The sequence below is a fragment of the Fistularia commersonii genome, chromosome 1 (genome assembly GCF_037954325.1).
Source record: "Fistularia commersonii isolate RoL2024-O1a breed Wild chromosome 1, RoL_Fcom_v1.0, whole genome shotgun sequence".
NCBI lineage: Eukaryota > Metazoa > Chordata > Actinopteri > Syngnathiformes > Fistulariidae > Fistularia > Fistularia commersonii.
The window spans coordinates 13,623,328-13,639,803 of record NC_141284.1 but is presented as its reverse complement, the minus strand read 5'-3'; the positions used below and the strand labels follow the sequence as shown (position 1 = coordinate 13,639,803).

The following is a 16,476-nucleotide window of genomic DNA, read 5'->3' as shown; positions in this document are numbered from 1 at the left end:
GAAATTCAAGTGAATAGGTCATGACCTTTGACATAAGTCTTGAACAATACCAGATTAAATTATGTTAAATATGTCTATAACAAGGGACTATGTCCAAGCCATGAGCCTTGAGTCACACATTAAGACAGGGGGGGGGCGGGACATTTCTATTATATGAGGTCTCAATGTTATAGAAATACCCATCCTATTCTAATCCTCACTATTTAACAGCCTGACAAATATCTACTTAGAGAGACATCATGCAGAAAATGTTATGCAAATGAGAGGTTTATCGCTTCATCTCTGTTTCAGCCACTGTTTTGGGGTCTGTCTACGGTGTGCTACACTTATCTCTAGATTAGGGAAGGAGTGTAATCTTTTCCACCTATCTAACAGATTTTACTATTGTTGTCAGTTTTGTATTGATGGGGAATTGAATGAGAAGCCATGCTTATTTTTTTAATAAAAAGAGCCACTATTTGATTGGCCATAATAGTGGTACTTCAGTTAAAAAATGATCATAGAAACACAATATTGTATGATTAAGTGTTTTGTGCATATATTATTTGGGTCTGGGGGGGTTCCCTTCTAAGTGGAACATTGAAAGACCCATACTAAGCAGATTACCCCTATAAATCTATGTCAGGATACATTTCTGCATGTCCCCTCATGAAAAGCAGCTAATAGCCACACTTTGCTGAAATCGTGAGAATTTAGATGCAAAACATGTTTACGGTAAATGATATGTATACTGCTTGCCCTGAACATGGATCTGCTGTTAAAGTCATCAGTGCACTGCTGACATCTGCTGCACAAGTTAAAGGACATGCGAATTAACCAGGCTGATTTGTACCTCAGTTCAGGGGACTTATACTATATGTGCACTTAAAGTATTGAGGAAGAACCCTGGAGCAATCTCTGCAATAATACAAGTGGCTCTAACAGGAAAAAGAAAAAAATCCTTGCAAAGATATTTAAAGGGTGTTTCCTGTGTTTGACATTTACCTTGGAATAAGGAACAGCATTGTGAGTCACATCTGTAAGAGGGGCATAATAGTAGCCAAACTGGCAATGTGAAGTGTGTCGAGGGACCAGATGTTGTCCGCCTACTGTGGGGAATAAACTTTATCACTCACACCACAGGTGGTGGGAAAATGGGGAGAGAAAGGGAGAACGAGAGAGTGAGAAACAACGGCAAACAGGAAGCAGAGACCTTAGAACACAATGCTCACCGAGTTTCCTGCAGTCTCAGACAGATAAGAAACAACACTTTGTTTAGAGCTTTATTTTCAGCCCCTAACGTTTCCCACTCTCTGCTGCCTCATCGAACAATTCTCGCACAATGCTCTGCCATTACAGCTGTGACTGTGTAGAGCAAAATGCATTTTTTTATGGAAAAAATGGTTGTCCTAATTGAAATTACCATGGTAGCAATTGTAATTGATTACAAATATAATTTGGCTTTGTTCCCCATTACCATTGTTTTGACAGGAACATTAGAAGTCCTTGCTACCTTAAAATTATCTTCGAAATGCTTAATCTTTGGCAAACATAATGACTGCATCATCTAATCACTGCAATATAAGTCTGCTTGGTATTTCGGTGGCTTGTGTCCATAGGGTCTGTAAGCTCTGTCATGCCAGTGTGGTCAGGGGGTCACTGTAAATGGGCAATAAGCTCAGCAAACAGCAGTGGGTATTTATCATCATCAACCAAGTTTGTTATCTGTGATTTCCAATGCCAAAATTGTAAGGTTCTATAATCAATATGTATTAATATGTTTCTGTATGCTCATGGATGAATGAAGAATGAATTGCCTTCTATTCATCTGCCTGTTATATGAAGCCACTGGGTATTTGTGGTTATTTGGTTGTATTTCAGATCCTTTTTCAAGCTGTTTGATGTCATTTTTCAGTGTTGCCTTGTTCATCAGGGACAGAAATAATAAATGGATGCCTCAGGACAGAAAGTTGCACAGCAAGGAGCACTCCTGCGTGAGGTCCGGACAAATCTTAGTTTTGCTTTTGGATATTTTCCTGCTATGAGTACGAATATGAAGACCTTTTGAATACTGATAGAGCAAAGAGTGTTGTAACTCCCACAATCATCCTGTCATCAAAACTTTAAATGGTAAACCTCACCGTTCTCTCTGAAAAAAATAAAACCATGGGAAATGTTCAGCATGAATTGAAACTAACACGCATCTTAAAATTGCGAGGCGTTTTTTTGGTCTGGTTTTTGATTTTTGTAAATACGTTCACATTATGCGACTGAGCTATTACATTGTTGCAACTGCTTGTTGTTCATGTTTCCTTCTCTTATCTCTTGGAAAAAAGACGAGATTTTAATCAGAATCAGACTGTTAGCCAAATGACAATTACAAGAGAAAACGTTGCAATTTCTAGATATAAGTTAAAATACCATAATTACAAAGCCATCCAACAAAAACTCAAGTCTAGGGGGGACTCAGAAAACCCCAGCTTTGAACAGACAGACTTCAACAATAATGTTTATCATTTTTGTAATTTTAAACCCAGTCTCACTAAAAACTCAATTTAGCAGGCCCCATCACATCAGTTATTCAAACTGCCACTGACAACAGCTTAGCAATAACATTTCCATCCCAGCTGTGCCCTTTGCCCTTTGTATGGTGCAAATCTGCCTTCAAATGCCATCAGAAAATTGGATACAAAGGTCGAGCATGTACAGGATCGATTCAATGGCAACAATTCATATGGCAAACAACATTAAATAAAAAAGGACATCCCCCACCACCATCACCACCGTCTATTTTAAATGCAACTGTGACTGTGACTGGAAGTGTACATCTCAAATGCAGATGACAACTGGAAGAATTGATGATAGCATTCAAATCAACTTTTTATCTTGATTGAAACCTTTGGAAGCCCATTTTTTATCTAAGACCTTGAGCCACAAATTAAACAATTAAAACTGTTAGTTTTGTCATTTTTTATTTTTTTCTCAAGTTTCATCATGTGCGTATCTTATTATGTGCAAGGAAAAGAGCGGAGTTTCTGAGTACGGCTCACGTTGCTTGAGGAGTCAATGCCAGGGCGACAGCGCCTTTTATTGGCAAATATTAGTATTACACAAAATTGGCGACATTCTGCAGGAAACAAAGCAGAGTTATGTCGATGGCTTAAACTCTTTCCCCATGCTCCCAGTCTATTCATACTAAAGAATTATCCTTGTTCTTGCATCAGTCCTCTTGGAACGGGTTAACTGTCCAAATCTTATCAAGTCCCTTCATCACTTATCTTCACAGAGTCAACGCTTCTGCACAACATTTATCTACAAACTTCAATCTACAATCTTTAACAGGGGCCAAAGAAGTACTGGAGTGACCATGTGGGGTCATGTATCACAGAAGGTGTCCCTCTTCCTTTACTGGCACCGACAGACGTGCGGAGAAGGAGAATTCTTGCACAGTAATACCATCTTCCAGCATGAATTTTTCAAACTGGGATTAAGGAGTAATTCTTCAATGAGATATCGTGCAATCTTGTCACAAAGATATTAGTCCCAACAGACAAAGGGAAGAATTGAGCTGCATGGTGGTGGGTGATGGAGCAGTAGGGAAGACCAGCATTGTCATCAACTACATATTCAATGGCTACAACAGCAAGTACAGACAGACAGCTTTCTATGTTTTCACTGGTAAGTGAGGGGGACTATGAGCAGGTCAGCAGTTAGTGGACTCAGTTTCTAATGTGGCATTTCTTTTCAGGTTTGGTTAGTGTAAATTGAATTCAGATCGTGATTAATCTGGACAAGTGGCGGGTCAAACCAGTGCACTTCAGCCAGGCTAGACGTCTGGTATGCAAGATTCATGCTCGTGAGTAGGTGGTTTGTTCAGCTTGGAAACAGCACAATCTCAAGTCCGTGTTTGATTGTGCAATATTTACTGCCATGATGCATGACCATATGGCTGCATCATTGAACAAACTGAACTTGATCAAATACCTAAGGATGTGTTGTCACAGTAGATGGAAGAAGATCTTCAAATGATTGAAATATAGAAGTACCAGTTTGAAAAGAGAGATTGGTAGATACTGTCATGCAGAAAAGTGCCTTTCGAGACAAACGGTCACCTGCTGACAGTTTAAGGCCTAGTTAACAAGGCAAAGGCAATTTAATAGTTTTAAGGTTCATAACCAGTGATTTTCCCAGCAACCCATTTAAAAATGCCTGCCTCTGAAGACCAGGTACGGACTCAAAAGTTCTTGTTTAATCAATTTGAACATTTTATACAGATATTTCAAGCGACTTTTAGAATGAAATCCCTACAGCAAATGCTCCAAAATGGTGGTAATCCTGTATTTATTGATCAAATTTAGCCATGCTTTTTGTGTGACCTAGAAAAGACAAACTCTTGCCAATTAATTACTGAAAATAGGCTAGAACGTATGATTTTCCTCAATCCGTCATTTATTAATTTGAGGTTTTGTTTGATGTATGGGGGAGCAGCACCATAAGCAGTTAAACTGGTTCTGACAAAGTTCAGTTGTTTTCAAGTCACAAGTTTTACACTGAAATTAACTCGTGAAACTGACATCCATCAAACAAAAATGATACAGTGGGCCACTGCAAATGGTCCACAAAGTAGAAGTATGAATAACATGAAAACATTCCAGCAATTATCATTCAAATTGAATAAAGGAGTCACAAAATAAAACAAAATAAAGTGAAGTGGGCAGATATAAGATGATCCATAATACTAAACATTTATTTCCACTTCAATTTTGAGAATGTACGTATGAATGTATGAGAATGGATTTCAAATATTCCACCCCCCTCCCTACGCTGAAGCTAAGAGTCTGGAGCAGTTAATTGACCCTAACATCAGATTGTGCTTTGATGTGTGAACAAGTCCATATTGGGAAAAATAATCAGAAACATACTCAGGAATCTAACTGCTCTGACAACCACCCTTGACAACCTCATGACAACCGCATGACTATTTCAAGACACTAGCATAAACGATGGAGGGGAGAACAAGGAAAATAATCAGCACTTGAATTAAATTTTCAAAAACATTTTTATTTTCACTTATGTCCAAGACAGATTCAGTGAAAATAAAAGGAAAGGCTATTTGGTGAGGTATTACATCACTTAATATACCATGTGAGGCAGAAAAGTATGTTAAACTGGTGCAGGACATGTATGCTATCTGTGAGACAGTGGTACAGTGTGCAGTAGGGGTTCAAGGTGGAGGTGGGACTCCATCAGGGATCAGCTCTGAGCCGATCCTCTGAGGAAAATCTAGAGAGGTGGAGGTATGCGCAGGAAAGGAGAGGAATGAAAGTTAGTCGCAGCAAGACAGAATATATGTGTGTGAATGAGAGGAATGGTGAGGCTACAGGGAGTGGAGATTAAAAAGCTGGAGGATTTCAGGTACTTGGGGTCAACAGTCCAGAGCAACGAAGAGGCATGGAAAACAGCTGAAGAGACGGGTTCAAGCAGGTTGGAATGGGTGGGGTACTATGCGATAGAAGACTATCCGCCAGAATGACAGGCTATGTGTACAAGACAGTGGTGAGACCAGCGATGCTGTATGGCCTAGAACCTGTTGCAGTGACGAAAAGACAGGAGGCAGAACTAGAGGTCGCAGAGATGAAGATGTTGAGGTTCTCTTTGGGAGTGACCAGGATGGATAGTATCAGGAATGAGTCTATCTGAGGAACAGTACATGTTAGATATTTTGGAGAGAAGGTCAGAAAAGCCAGACCGCGATGGTTTGGTCATGTTAAAAGGAGGAATAGAGAATGTATTGGTAGGTGGATGCTGGAATTGGAGCTGGCAGGCAAGAGGTCTTGGGGAAGACCAAAGACAAGATTTATGGGCCTAGTGAGAGAGGATATGAAGGTAGTTAATGTGAGAGAGGAGGATACAGAGAATAGGGTTATATGGAGAAGGTTGATTCGCTGTGGCGACCCCTGAAGGGAAAAGCCGAAAGGAGAAGAAGAATGTAACCATGTGAGGAGTTGATGAAAATCTGAAGTTGATGAAAATAAAAATTTAAACTTAAAAGAAAATAGCTCTCGATGTACTTAATTAATTGCTCAAACTGATGTTGTTACGTTCCATCCATTCATGATTACGTTAATAAAGTACATGTGAAACGGTTCAAAAACTGCGAGTTTCTCCCCTCCTGAACTACTTTTCCCATCATGCAGCAGTGCCCACCCTTTATGACCCTGTGACTGAAAATAATCTGATCAGCTGATCTGACCTGGCAACAAAATAACGTAGCAAGAGAGCTTTCCAAGGGAGAGTGCTGAGGCACAAAAACATTGACATTTCTCGGGTGGATTTAAATGCAGCAACACTTTGAGAGACTTTTTCAGCAAAGTTTTACGGATATCCCCCCCGTCTTAAACAAAAGTCAACGAGGAAACCATAGCTTTTGACATCGAGAGCTTGTTTCTCATGATATGTTGTTAACTCTACATCGCTGTTGACTGACTGAAGTGGCTAACTGCTTTTTTTGGAGGACTGGAAATAGTTTGGGCAAATGGCTTCGGAAGAACGGATTTTTTTTTCGTAAATTGGTAACTTTTCGTTGAAAATAGCTAGCTTAAAGCCAAGTAAGCCGGTTTTGTTGCCAAATCATCCACCGTGTACACTAGCGACCTACCAAGAACCTGTTTGCTAGTTAGCCTGTTGTTAGCTTCAACATTTGCACATTCATCATTTAGGGAGAGCCTGCTGACCGTGTCGGTACTGGTTACCTGCACACATTTCTGTATTACTTTAGAATTTTAATGGTATTATAAGGTAAATATATCACGTTGATGCAACATTTCCGAGTCTGGGGGACAGACTAGCCAATTGAGTATAAGAATATAAATATCAAGTAGCTGTTGAAGACGGCATTTCTGCTTCATTGCCTCACTGTGAGCAATCAATTGTGGTTGCTGAATGAAAGAATCTACGTTAATTATTTTTAATTGTTTAATCTGTTGAAGGGTTTTTTGTTTAAGACAGAATCAAAAGCTATAATGCAGCTATTTTAAATTGTTATTATCCTTGTATTTAGTGTTTTCTCTTTCAGTATTATTAAGTGGTCTATATTTATCCATGAACTGCTATTGAGAATTGCTGTTGGCAAGTCATACGTGTTCCAAAGGCACACCTTGATTTAGTTAGATTTTTTTGAGAAAGGATGAGTAGGCATGGCTCATCTTCAGAAAAAGGAGTCAACACTAGTCTAATATGTCAAGAGAATTATGTCTGTGGTGGCTCTGAGGAAGCAGCATTTGAGTGTGAGGACTGCAAATCCTTGCAATGTGTTCGTTGTGAGCTGGAGGTCCATAGTCAGGAACATCTCAAAAACCATGAGCGGGTTCAGATAAGCCCTGGCCACGTCCCCTACTGTGACAATTGTAAAAGAGGTGTTAGTGACAATGGTTTACGCCACAGATCAGTGGTCCGCTGCCAGAACTGCAAAGTTAACTTGTGTCAAAGTTGTCAGAAACAAACCCACAACAGCTGGAACAAGAAGAAACACCAGCTCATGTCATATCCACCGCCTACAAAACCTCTGGTCAAGCCTGCTGCCCAAATAGCAAATGAAAGTCCGTGTGCAAAAGAAAAACTCCTGGAGAGTGTATCCAGTTTTCTTCTAGTGGATGAAAACGAGGAAATGCAGGTAAGTTGTCTGTAAAAAAAAACAAACAATAAAATATTAAGGACTTTAATCATTTTAACCCTGCCAACTGGTTGTTTTCGCCATTTTTATTTATTTATTTTTTTAATTTCAAGATAAAGGACGAGGCTTCATTTTTAAAAAACCTGAACTGTGAACCAGATCAGCTGCTCAAGGTGGTGTCCATTTTTGGTAACACTGGAGAAGGCAAATCTCATACCTTGAACCACACTTTCTTCATGGGAAGGGAGGTGTTCAAGACTTCACCTACTCAAGAGTCCTGTACAGTTGGAGTGTGGGCAGCGTTTGACCCTTTCCATAATGTAGTGGTCATCGACACAGAGGGGCTGCTGGGAAATAGCTCCAAACAGGGCCAAAGAACCCGTCTTTTGCTCAAGGTGCTTGCCATCTCTGACCTCATCATCTACCGCACCCATGCGGACCGTCTTCACGATGACCTCTTCAAATTCCTGGGGGACGCCTCTGAGGCTTACTTGAAGCATTTCAGCAAGGAACTGAAGGCAACAATAGCCCGCTGTGGCCTGGATGTTCCATTGTCCACCCTGGGTCCTGCAGTTGTGATCTTTCATGAAACAGTCCACACAAAGCTTCTTGGAACAGGTGATTATTTTTGGTAAAACATCACAGTACTTTCATGATTCATAAATCATTGATGTGTACACTGGAATAACATAAAGTGTCACACGTTTACTGAATAATTCAGGTCTTAAATAGATCTTAGCTGAAATCCTCATTTGAAATCGTGCATTCGTATTTTGCTGAGCAATGGCAGACTTTTTTTAAAGTCAACTCACAGTTAAGCCACAGGGATAATTACATTACATCAAATATAAGCTTACAGTCTTGTTGTTTGCTAATTGTTGAAGATATGTGGAAAGAAGTGTGGAGGTAACAATTAGTATTTAAGTATTCCAGTATTTTGAGAAATGGACTAACACCAAGAGAAAACTGTCACTGATGTCCTGTCAGTTAAACAACACAGTGGAGGTACACTCGTGAATTACGTCACATATCTTTAATACTTAACCAGTTAGCCCCAATAAATTTACCAACATGTTCCTGTGCAACATATTCTAATTAAGCTACATGTTTGCTCATTATAGTTTACTGATTGAAGATGTTTATGTCCCTTATGCCACTGTATCTACAGTATGAAATGTCATATAAATCCAAAAATATGTATTGTATTATATATATAAAATATCAGGTTCTCACAAATGTTTAAAAAAAGCACATGCATCCCTGACTTCAATTTTAAAATAATTCCATTAAATATTGGAAACGTTTCCATTTTTTTCCCATGGTTTTCTCTTAGATCATTCCTTGTTGACTTTCATCTTACTGACAGCTTATTCCTTGCTGACTTTTCAAGTGTTTTGCCATCAATATTTGTAAGGAATTACCCACTGACTTTTAGTTTTTTCTTGCAAGATGTTAACATGTTTTCCCACTTAATTTCCTTGTATAATTTCTCAGCAAGTTTTTGTTAATTGCTGTGTAATATCTTGAGAGCTGCAAGAACGTTCTTGTGTATTTCTATGTAATACATGATTTTATTTGGACTGATTGGACTCTGGTGTGTAGGAATGGAGGAGACAGATAAACTCACACTTAAGTTTTAATTTGCCAAAATATTGTTTAAAATTTCTGATGCACTCCGAGGTAAGTTCACAATAGAGTGTTTTAGTTTTACCAATAACGGTACGTTTATGTTACACAGAATTGAATTTGTCCTTGGAGAGTTATTGGACATTTTTAATTCTGTCATTTCGTTCTTCCTCAAGTAGCCCAAGTTAATTACATCTGTACAGTATAATTCAATAACAATTAACTTAAAACTTCTCTGTATCTTGCTTTAGATAAATCATCTGAGTCAGTAGACCGTCTGCTGCTGGAGCGCTTTCGGAAGCTTTCGCGCTTCCCAGAGGCCTTCAGCTCTGTCCAGTACTGGGGTACACAGACAATAAGACCCCCAACTGACTTACTTGGGCTCCAGAATAAACTGGAGCACCTCTTGGATAACAATGCCACACGGTCCCCTCGAACTCCTGTTGTCATCTTCAAAGCCCTGCTGGTAGGAGCGTGTAGGGCTGGTCAGCATATAAGTAGAATAAAAAAACTCATTGATTTAGCTGTTAAAATTAAGAGAAGATAGTAAAAAAGCAAAGATCAAGCCATATTGCTCACGAAATGGTTCCAGAAGTGGTTAAGGTGACAGTTTGACTATCACACTCTGCATTAATGTGAATAATTAATGGAATATTAATCAGATAGCAATTTCTTCACACGTGGCATCCCATTCCTAATATTTAGTAACATTTCTTTTTGGTCTTCATATTCAATGCTCCACTTAAGTCTCCTATTTTATGTACTGTTTCTGCTGCTGGATTTCAGGCATTAAGTGAGCGGTTCAATGGGGAAATCGGAGAAGAGCTACTAGCACACAGCTGTTTTTTCCCGGATGAGTACTTTACATGCTCCAGCCTATGCCTCAGTTGTAGGTCAGTGCCTTTTAAAAAGAAAAAAAACGAACAAATGAGCACTAATTTAATTTACATAAATCTGGTATTTTCTTGCTTTTATTTTTTTAAATTCTGACAATTCTTGTCCAGCTCTGGGTGCAAAAACAGCATGAACCACCTTGGAGAAGGACTTCACCATGAAGCAAAGCATCAATGTCGTTATTCTGCTCAGTTTGATAATCGCATTTACACCTGTAAGGTGAGCACCTTTGTTATTATAACCAAACCCATTAACTGCACAAAATTCATACTGTTACTGTTTGGCTGTGTTACTCCTGTGGTGCATCACCTCAGGCTTGCTATGAAGGAGGGAAAGAAGTGATAGTTGTCCCAAAGACTTCTGCTTCCTCGGACTCTCCATGGATGGGCCTTGCCAAATATGCCTGGTCGGGGTGAGTAATGGCGTGACGGGTCAAGAGCAAATGGTCAAGGGTTTGGCTTATGTTTGTGTTACACAGTCTTATTTTAGCATTTGAGGTCTAAACTGTGATCTGCAACTATATCCCTTATAAATGCACTTCTTGTGTGGAAAATAATACTTCTACTACTACTATTTAGGTACGTTATTGAGTGCCCTAACTGCGGTGTGATCTATCGGAGCCGTCAATACTGGTATGGGAACCAGGACCCTGTGGACACAGTTGTTCGTACTGAAATCCAGCATGTGTGGCCAGAGGTAAGAGAAACACAGAAGACATGATCTTTTTTTTACACAGTAACTTTGCTAAAAATATCAATTTGCTTCTTGCAGTCAAGTGGCTTTTTAAAGGACAACAGCAACGCAGCACAGCGTCTTTTGGATGGAGTCAACTTGGTGGCCCAGTCTGTCTCAGAGCTCAGTGTCAAACCTGCCAAAGCCGTCACCTCTTGGCTGACAGATCAGATCGCCCCAGCCTACTGGAAACCCAACTCCCTCATTTTGGTGAGTGACACACAGCCCCAAAGCGATCCTCCACCAGCAGCCAAGTCATCATTTTCTTGTTCAGGGGGATGTTTACTGTCTGTGAATCTTTCAGTCTTGGCCTTACTTTGTACCTCTCTTTTCTTTATCAATAGTAATTTATGTTGTCACTCTCCCAATGCCTCTGAAGGTATGCCATAAGTGTCATACAGTCTTCCAAGACAATGACACAAAGCATCACTGTCGTGCCTGTGGTGAGGGATTCTGTGATGGCTGCTCTTCCAAAGCTGCACCTGTCCCTGAGAGAGGCTGGGGTCTTGCCCCTGTCAGGGTCTGTGACGTCTGCTTTGAGCAAAGAGCTGCATACGCAGGTGCCTGACACTTAAAATTAAGTCAAGCGTCTCCTGTTTTTACTCAGTGTGTGCTTTGTATGAAGCAGTATAATATCTAGAGGCTTCAATGAAACTGTCTTTTTGCAGAGATTCTTGAGACAGAGCTCGAGGAGGAAAAAGGAGGAACGCTGGCCAGAAAGGTGGGGGAGGCAGTAACCAACACCATAGGTGTTGTGGTCACTGCTATTGATATCCCACTTGGTGAGTATTGCTCAAAGCAAAACTCAATAGATCTATTACGTAACATGAATAAACGACCCAGTAGACTGTAGTGTATGGAGACATTGCCTCCTGGTGGCAGAGTTGCTTTTGGCCTTAGTTAAAGTCAGGAAAATTGCAGCAAGGTCTTTTTTCTAGCTTGAACTCTTTGATGTTTGAATCGCGGTAGTAGAGCCTCCCCCTCCCCCCTGCGAGGGGATAATGGTTCTACTTACATTGACCTTTACTTACATTTTTATCACAGTTTGGCTTTGACATTTTCTGCAATACCAAAAATCCATTTTTTATTTGAGAAGGTCATTACTTAGGACAAAGCAGATAATCTCTTTTAAAGAGAATAAGGTTATTGATAACCAACATGGATAATCTCAAAGATGGCTACAGGTTCCAACTGTCAAGAAAGCAAAAACTGAGATTATGACATTAGCTTCCAGTGATCAGAAATCACTACGATGTTCTTTGTGAGTGTTAGTCTTCTTTAAAAATAGCCTATCTGACACACTTCTGTCAAGTAAATCTGTATAGCACTGAGCAAAAGGCATCTGCTGCCTGAGCAGAGATTCTTCCATTTAGAAGGCTCAAATGCCTGGCCACTTACATGCAAAAGAGCAAGTTGATTAACTTACCTGTTCCTGTCACTCCGGTTTAAGACCACTTAATTTAAATACAGATTTTATTTAGGGGTTACAAGAGCTTTGGTGTAAGCATAATCATAAAGCATTGTTGCAAGACTAACATGGATGAAATAAATGTCAATTTATATAATGCAAAATTGGTTCAGAGCAAGCCAATTGATGGCGGCAAACTTTTCACCACAAAAATTTAAACATGGCCACAGACATTTTACTTTAAAGTTTTAATCACCATCATAATAGGACAAAAAAGAAGGGACGCTCCAGGTGCATTCAGCCTACCGAGATAACTAATGAAGTGCTGAAATTAGAGGAACATTACAGTATGACTTTCTTTCAGACTTGGCTAGATACAAAAAAATAAATTGGTGACACTCAGTCCATTTAGAGGACCAAACTAAATGTTGCTTGCACAAGGCAGCATTAACAACAACCTTGAGTTTCTGGCTTGTTTAGACGGTTTTATCAATGAGCCTCCAGTTTGCCATCAGTGGAAGTTTTTGCGAGACACACAGTTCATTCAGGTAATGTTTTCAATGGTTCAGTCAAGATGAGAAAGGCAGGACACAAGCAAAAAGTCTGCTGAATTTGGTTTGAAAGTCAGTCACAAATGGGAGGATTGGGAGCTCCCTGATTGAATCTAAATAACTATTTCATTATGATATTGAATAACAAAATAAACAAAAAAAAAACATAAGCATTCACTGGAGAGAGACAAAATCAGAGGTTTGAAATGTACTCAGATTGTGGAAATCCCCTTTTCAAAAAATAGTGCAGCAAAATTCAATATACAGTAAACCCTCGTTTATTGCGGGGGTTACGTTCTAAAAATAACCTGCAATAGGCAAAATTCGCAAAGTAGTCGAGTTGCCATGAATGTCATCGCTGTCAGCAAATGTTTCATAAAGTTCTTTAGCTTTTGTGCAGATAACACTGCTGTCTTCCTTATGTTATTTGCCTCTTTCTTTATGTAACAAACCGAAGATTCATATATTCCATAATGGCGCCCTACAGCCGCATAGCTTCTACCTTCATTCAGCATGCCCAGAAGTTTAACTTTTTCTGCAATAGTTAACATCTTCCTCTTCCTTTTGGGCGCATCGTTAGGTGCCTTTGCCTGTGCAGAACGTTTCATCGACATTGTGGGTTTTGTCATGGAGAAAATTTGCAAATTTAAATTTGGCAAGCTGTACAGAGACAAGGCGCGGAGATTGTTGACACTGGTCTACCGTCCTTTAGCCAATTAGTACGCAGAACACAACATACTGTGCTCTAAAAAATAAAGCATTAAAAAAACTGCACTAAAATAATTCTGTGAAAACAGTGAAGCCGCAAAAGATGAACCGCGTTATAGCGAGGGTTTAATGTAATGCAAAAACTCTCTTCCTGCAGCCCCAGGAGGTTTCGAGATATGTCATCTGGTATATGACCATTCCTCTAGGAGTAGATCAGCTGATGCTACCCACAATAAGCAAAGAGGCAGTGACACCAACTTCTTGGATGGAATGCAGTCAAAGAGACACTGCCATGCAGAAACTGATCTGATTCAGTTTGAGGGGTTGGCGATCAGGACAGGGAATTGTTATTGGTTTAATTCTTTACATAAAGCTAGAGTGTAGCATGAAATGTATTTTGCCATGATTGTTAGCACGCTGCTTTTGAACTTTTTTTGCAGTATACGACAGACATACATGACACAAAGTACTTAACCTATGATTAAATAAAGTATTTGGCAACAGTAATCTGAAATGAGTTTGATGCTTAGAAACAGTCCAGGCTTGTAACTATTTTTGTTGGTTGAGCCAAATTAATGTAAACAACACTCATTGCTGTCAACTACTGGTCCTTTTACAACTGCAAATGTGAAACTATGAAAGAACATAAGCAAGTTTATTTATCTAGTATATAGAGTTTAGCTTTTTGTTTTTTTGCGAAGTATGCAATAATGAAACATTATTTCTAGCATATTTATCCGTTAATGTCCTATGTTCACTGCAGGCCTTGTGAAAGATGCAGCCCGTCCCGCCTACTGGGTGCCTGATCAAGACATCCTATCCTGCTACAACTGCCAACGTGAGTTTACTTCCAGGCTGTCTAAGCATCATTGCCGTGCCTGTGGCCAAGGAGTATGTGACGATTGTTCCGCGGAGCGTCGACCAGTTCCCTCACGAGGCTGGGACCACCCTGTGCGCATTTGTGCCAGCTGCAACCAGAAACCGGGAGAACTTTAACAGGGATTTTTTTCCTTCCTCAGAGAACCAGAAAAAGAGCCACTCACTCAGCTCACTGCTATACCTCAGTTATTCTAAAGGTTCTGTCTTGTATCTGTTGAAAGGGAGTTTTTCACTAAAGACATACATATACACCTTATATGTATATATAATACATATTTAGGATTTCACAGTTCCTATGGCCTTTGTAGAACAAGCAGAATATTTGAGTACTTGACTGACAGTGAAAATCACATTTTCACTTCCAATTATTCAAAGTGAATTTTTTTGATTCTTCCCGACACAAATCCCTAATGTTACATGAAATAGGGCTTATGAGCTATTTTTCTACTATGAGAAAATATTTAAAAAAAATGATGCAAGGAATTGTTACTGGGGAACCCGGAGGGGTTTTAATCATTAGTTATCAACAAATGTCCTTGCTGAGCATTGTTTCTCTGATATCGTATGTACAACGTCCAGCAGAGGTTTTTTTTTTATGCGTTCAGATATTTAATACAGGTTACATTGCATGATGTGTTGCAACATTTTAGTTTTTGCACTAAGCCTTTTTTCAGCTGTTCTAGGCTGTCATTTACCATGGCCAAAAATCAGGTAACCAGTAAACCATCTGCAGACTGCGCTGAAATTTGTGGAAGATCTAGATATTGGAAATCTGATGTGCCAAAAATCCTTCAGGTCACTGTCTGTGCTGGTATTTTACCATGTCACTTGTGGTTGTATGAAGACATAAGAATTGTTAGGGTTGTAAATTTGAAATGTTGAAAGTTATTTATGTATTGAAAGTAATAAAACACTATAAGCACTCTAGGATTCATGACAGTGTGGTAATCCATGGCCTTGTATCGGCTCAGTGTGTGGACTCTGAATAACCTCACAATACCAATCAGCATTGGTGTACAGTATACTTGTAATGAACTTTATGAATTTCACATTCCAATTGGTTTCCAGACACACACTAATTGTTTTCGGAATAGTTTTGCATATGATATTCCTACCTCCTGGTCTTCAGGAGGTCTGAGAAGATCAGGACACAGAACAAAGCTCATCACACTTTGTCTCCTTTTTCAGCTTATTGCACCGTTTTATTTGTGGTTTTATTAATCTTTGGAAGATTTCATCATATTTTTTCCCCTATCTTTTTGTTTGACATTATTTACAATATGGCTATTTATATATTTTTAGTGTTACTTATTTTTTTTCTGGTGTTTCAATTACACAGCAGGGGAGACGTGCAAATGAGTTGAGGAGCGAGGAACTGTTTTTAGCAACTGAGAGCTTTGATGACATTTTTCAAGTGTATGTCCTGATAGTTGACTGCTGTTGAGTAATCTAATGAGGCATCTAATGAGGCTAATAGGTAAACATTGCACAAGGCTATGCCTTTAATGAAATGCTTGTGATTTGATTCAAAAAACTAAGAAAAAACAACTTTATTGATTGCAAGTTTTGTAGAATCCTTTTTTGTTTGTTTTGACTGTCACAGCACAAATTTTTCAGTCCTGAGATGATCATATGGGAAAGGATAGAATGGGAAAGAATAATTACATATTCCTTGTTCTGGAGTTCATTCCCATGCAAATGTATGTATTCTGTTGCTTTGAACCACCTTGCTTATCCATGTAAATGTATCAAATAATCTCCTGGTTTTGTTTGTTTTGTTGTTTTTTTGTTGTTTTTTTTTCGGAAAGATGGTTGGTGGTTGGTATAATCTCAATGCAGAATTCACTCAGACTGATGGAAATTGACTTGAAACTATGTAGAGATGTGTGAAAATAGTGGAAGATATTGATAAGATTAAAGTGGTGAAAAGCTCCTGTCTGTCAAAATATTATCTTGAACTGCCTACATGTCTTTAATGAGTTTCTGTGTTTAACGTCCCGGTGTCACACCACTTACTGTGTTCTGAT

General features: G+C 39.2%; 1 protein-coding gene and 1 pseudogene across 1 annotated transcript; both read left to right on the top strand.

Annotated features, from left to right (window-relative positions):
• Nucleotides 1-3,346: 3,346 nt before the first annotated feature.
• LOC147237440 (rho-related GTP-binding protein RhoV-like) lies at nt 3,347-4,008 on the top strand (annotated as a pseudogene).
• A 3,024-nt stretch (nt 4,009-7,032) lies between these two features.
• Nucleotides 7,033-16,395, top strand: LOC147237439 (zinc finger FYVE domain-containing protein 1-like). Its single transcript, XM_086149093.1, has 11 exons — nt 7,033-7,651; nt 7,765-8,269; nt 9,529-9,743; nt 10,064-10,170; nt 10,282-10,390; nt 10,486-10,583; nt 10,750-10,867; nt 10,943-11,113; nt 11,283-11,463; nt 11,572-11,685; nt 14,334-16,395. Exons 1-11 carry the CDS (start codon nt 7,166-7,168, stop codon nt 14,564-14,566), a joined length of 2,337 nt encoding a protein of 778 aa, XP_086005219.1. The 5' UTR covers nt 7,033-7,165; the 3' UTR covers nt 14,567-16,395.
• Nucleotides 16,396-16,476: the final 81 nt, after the last annotated feature.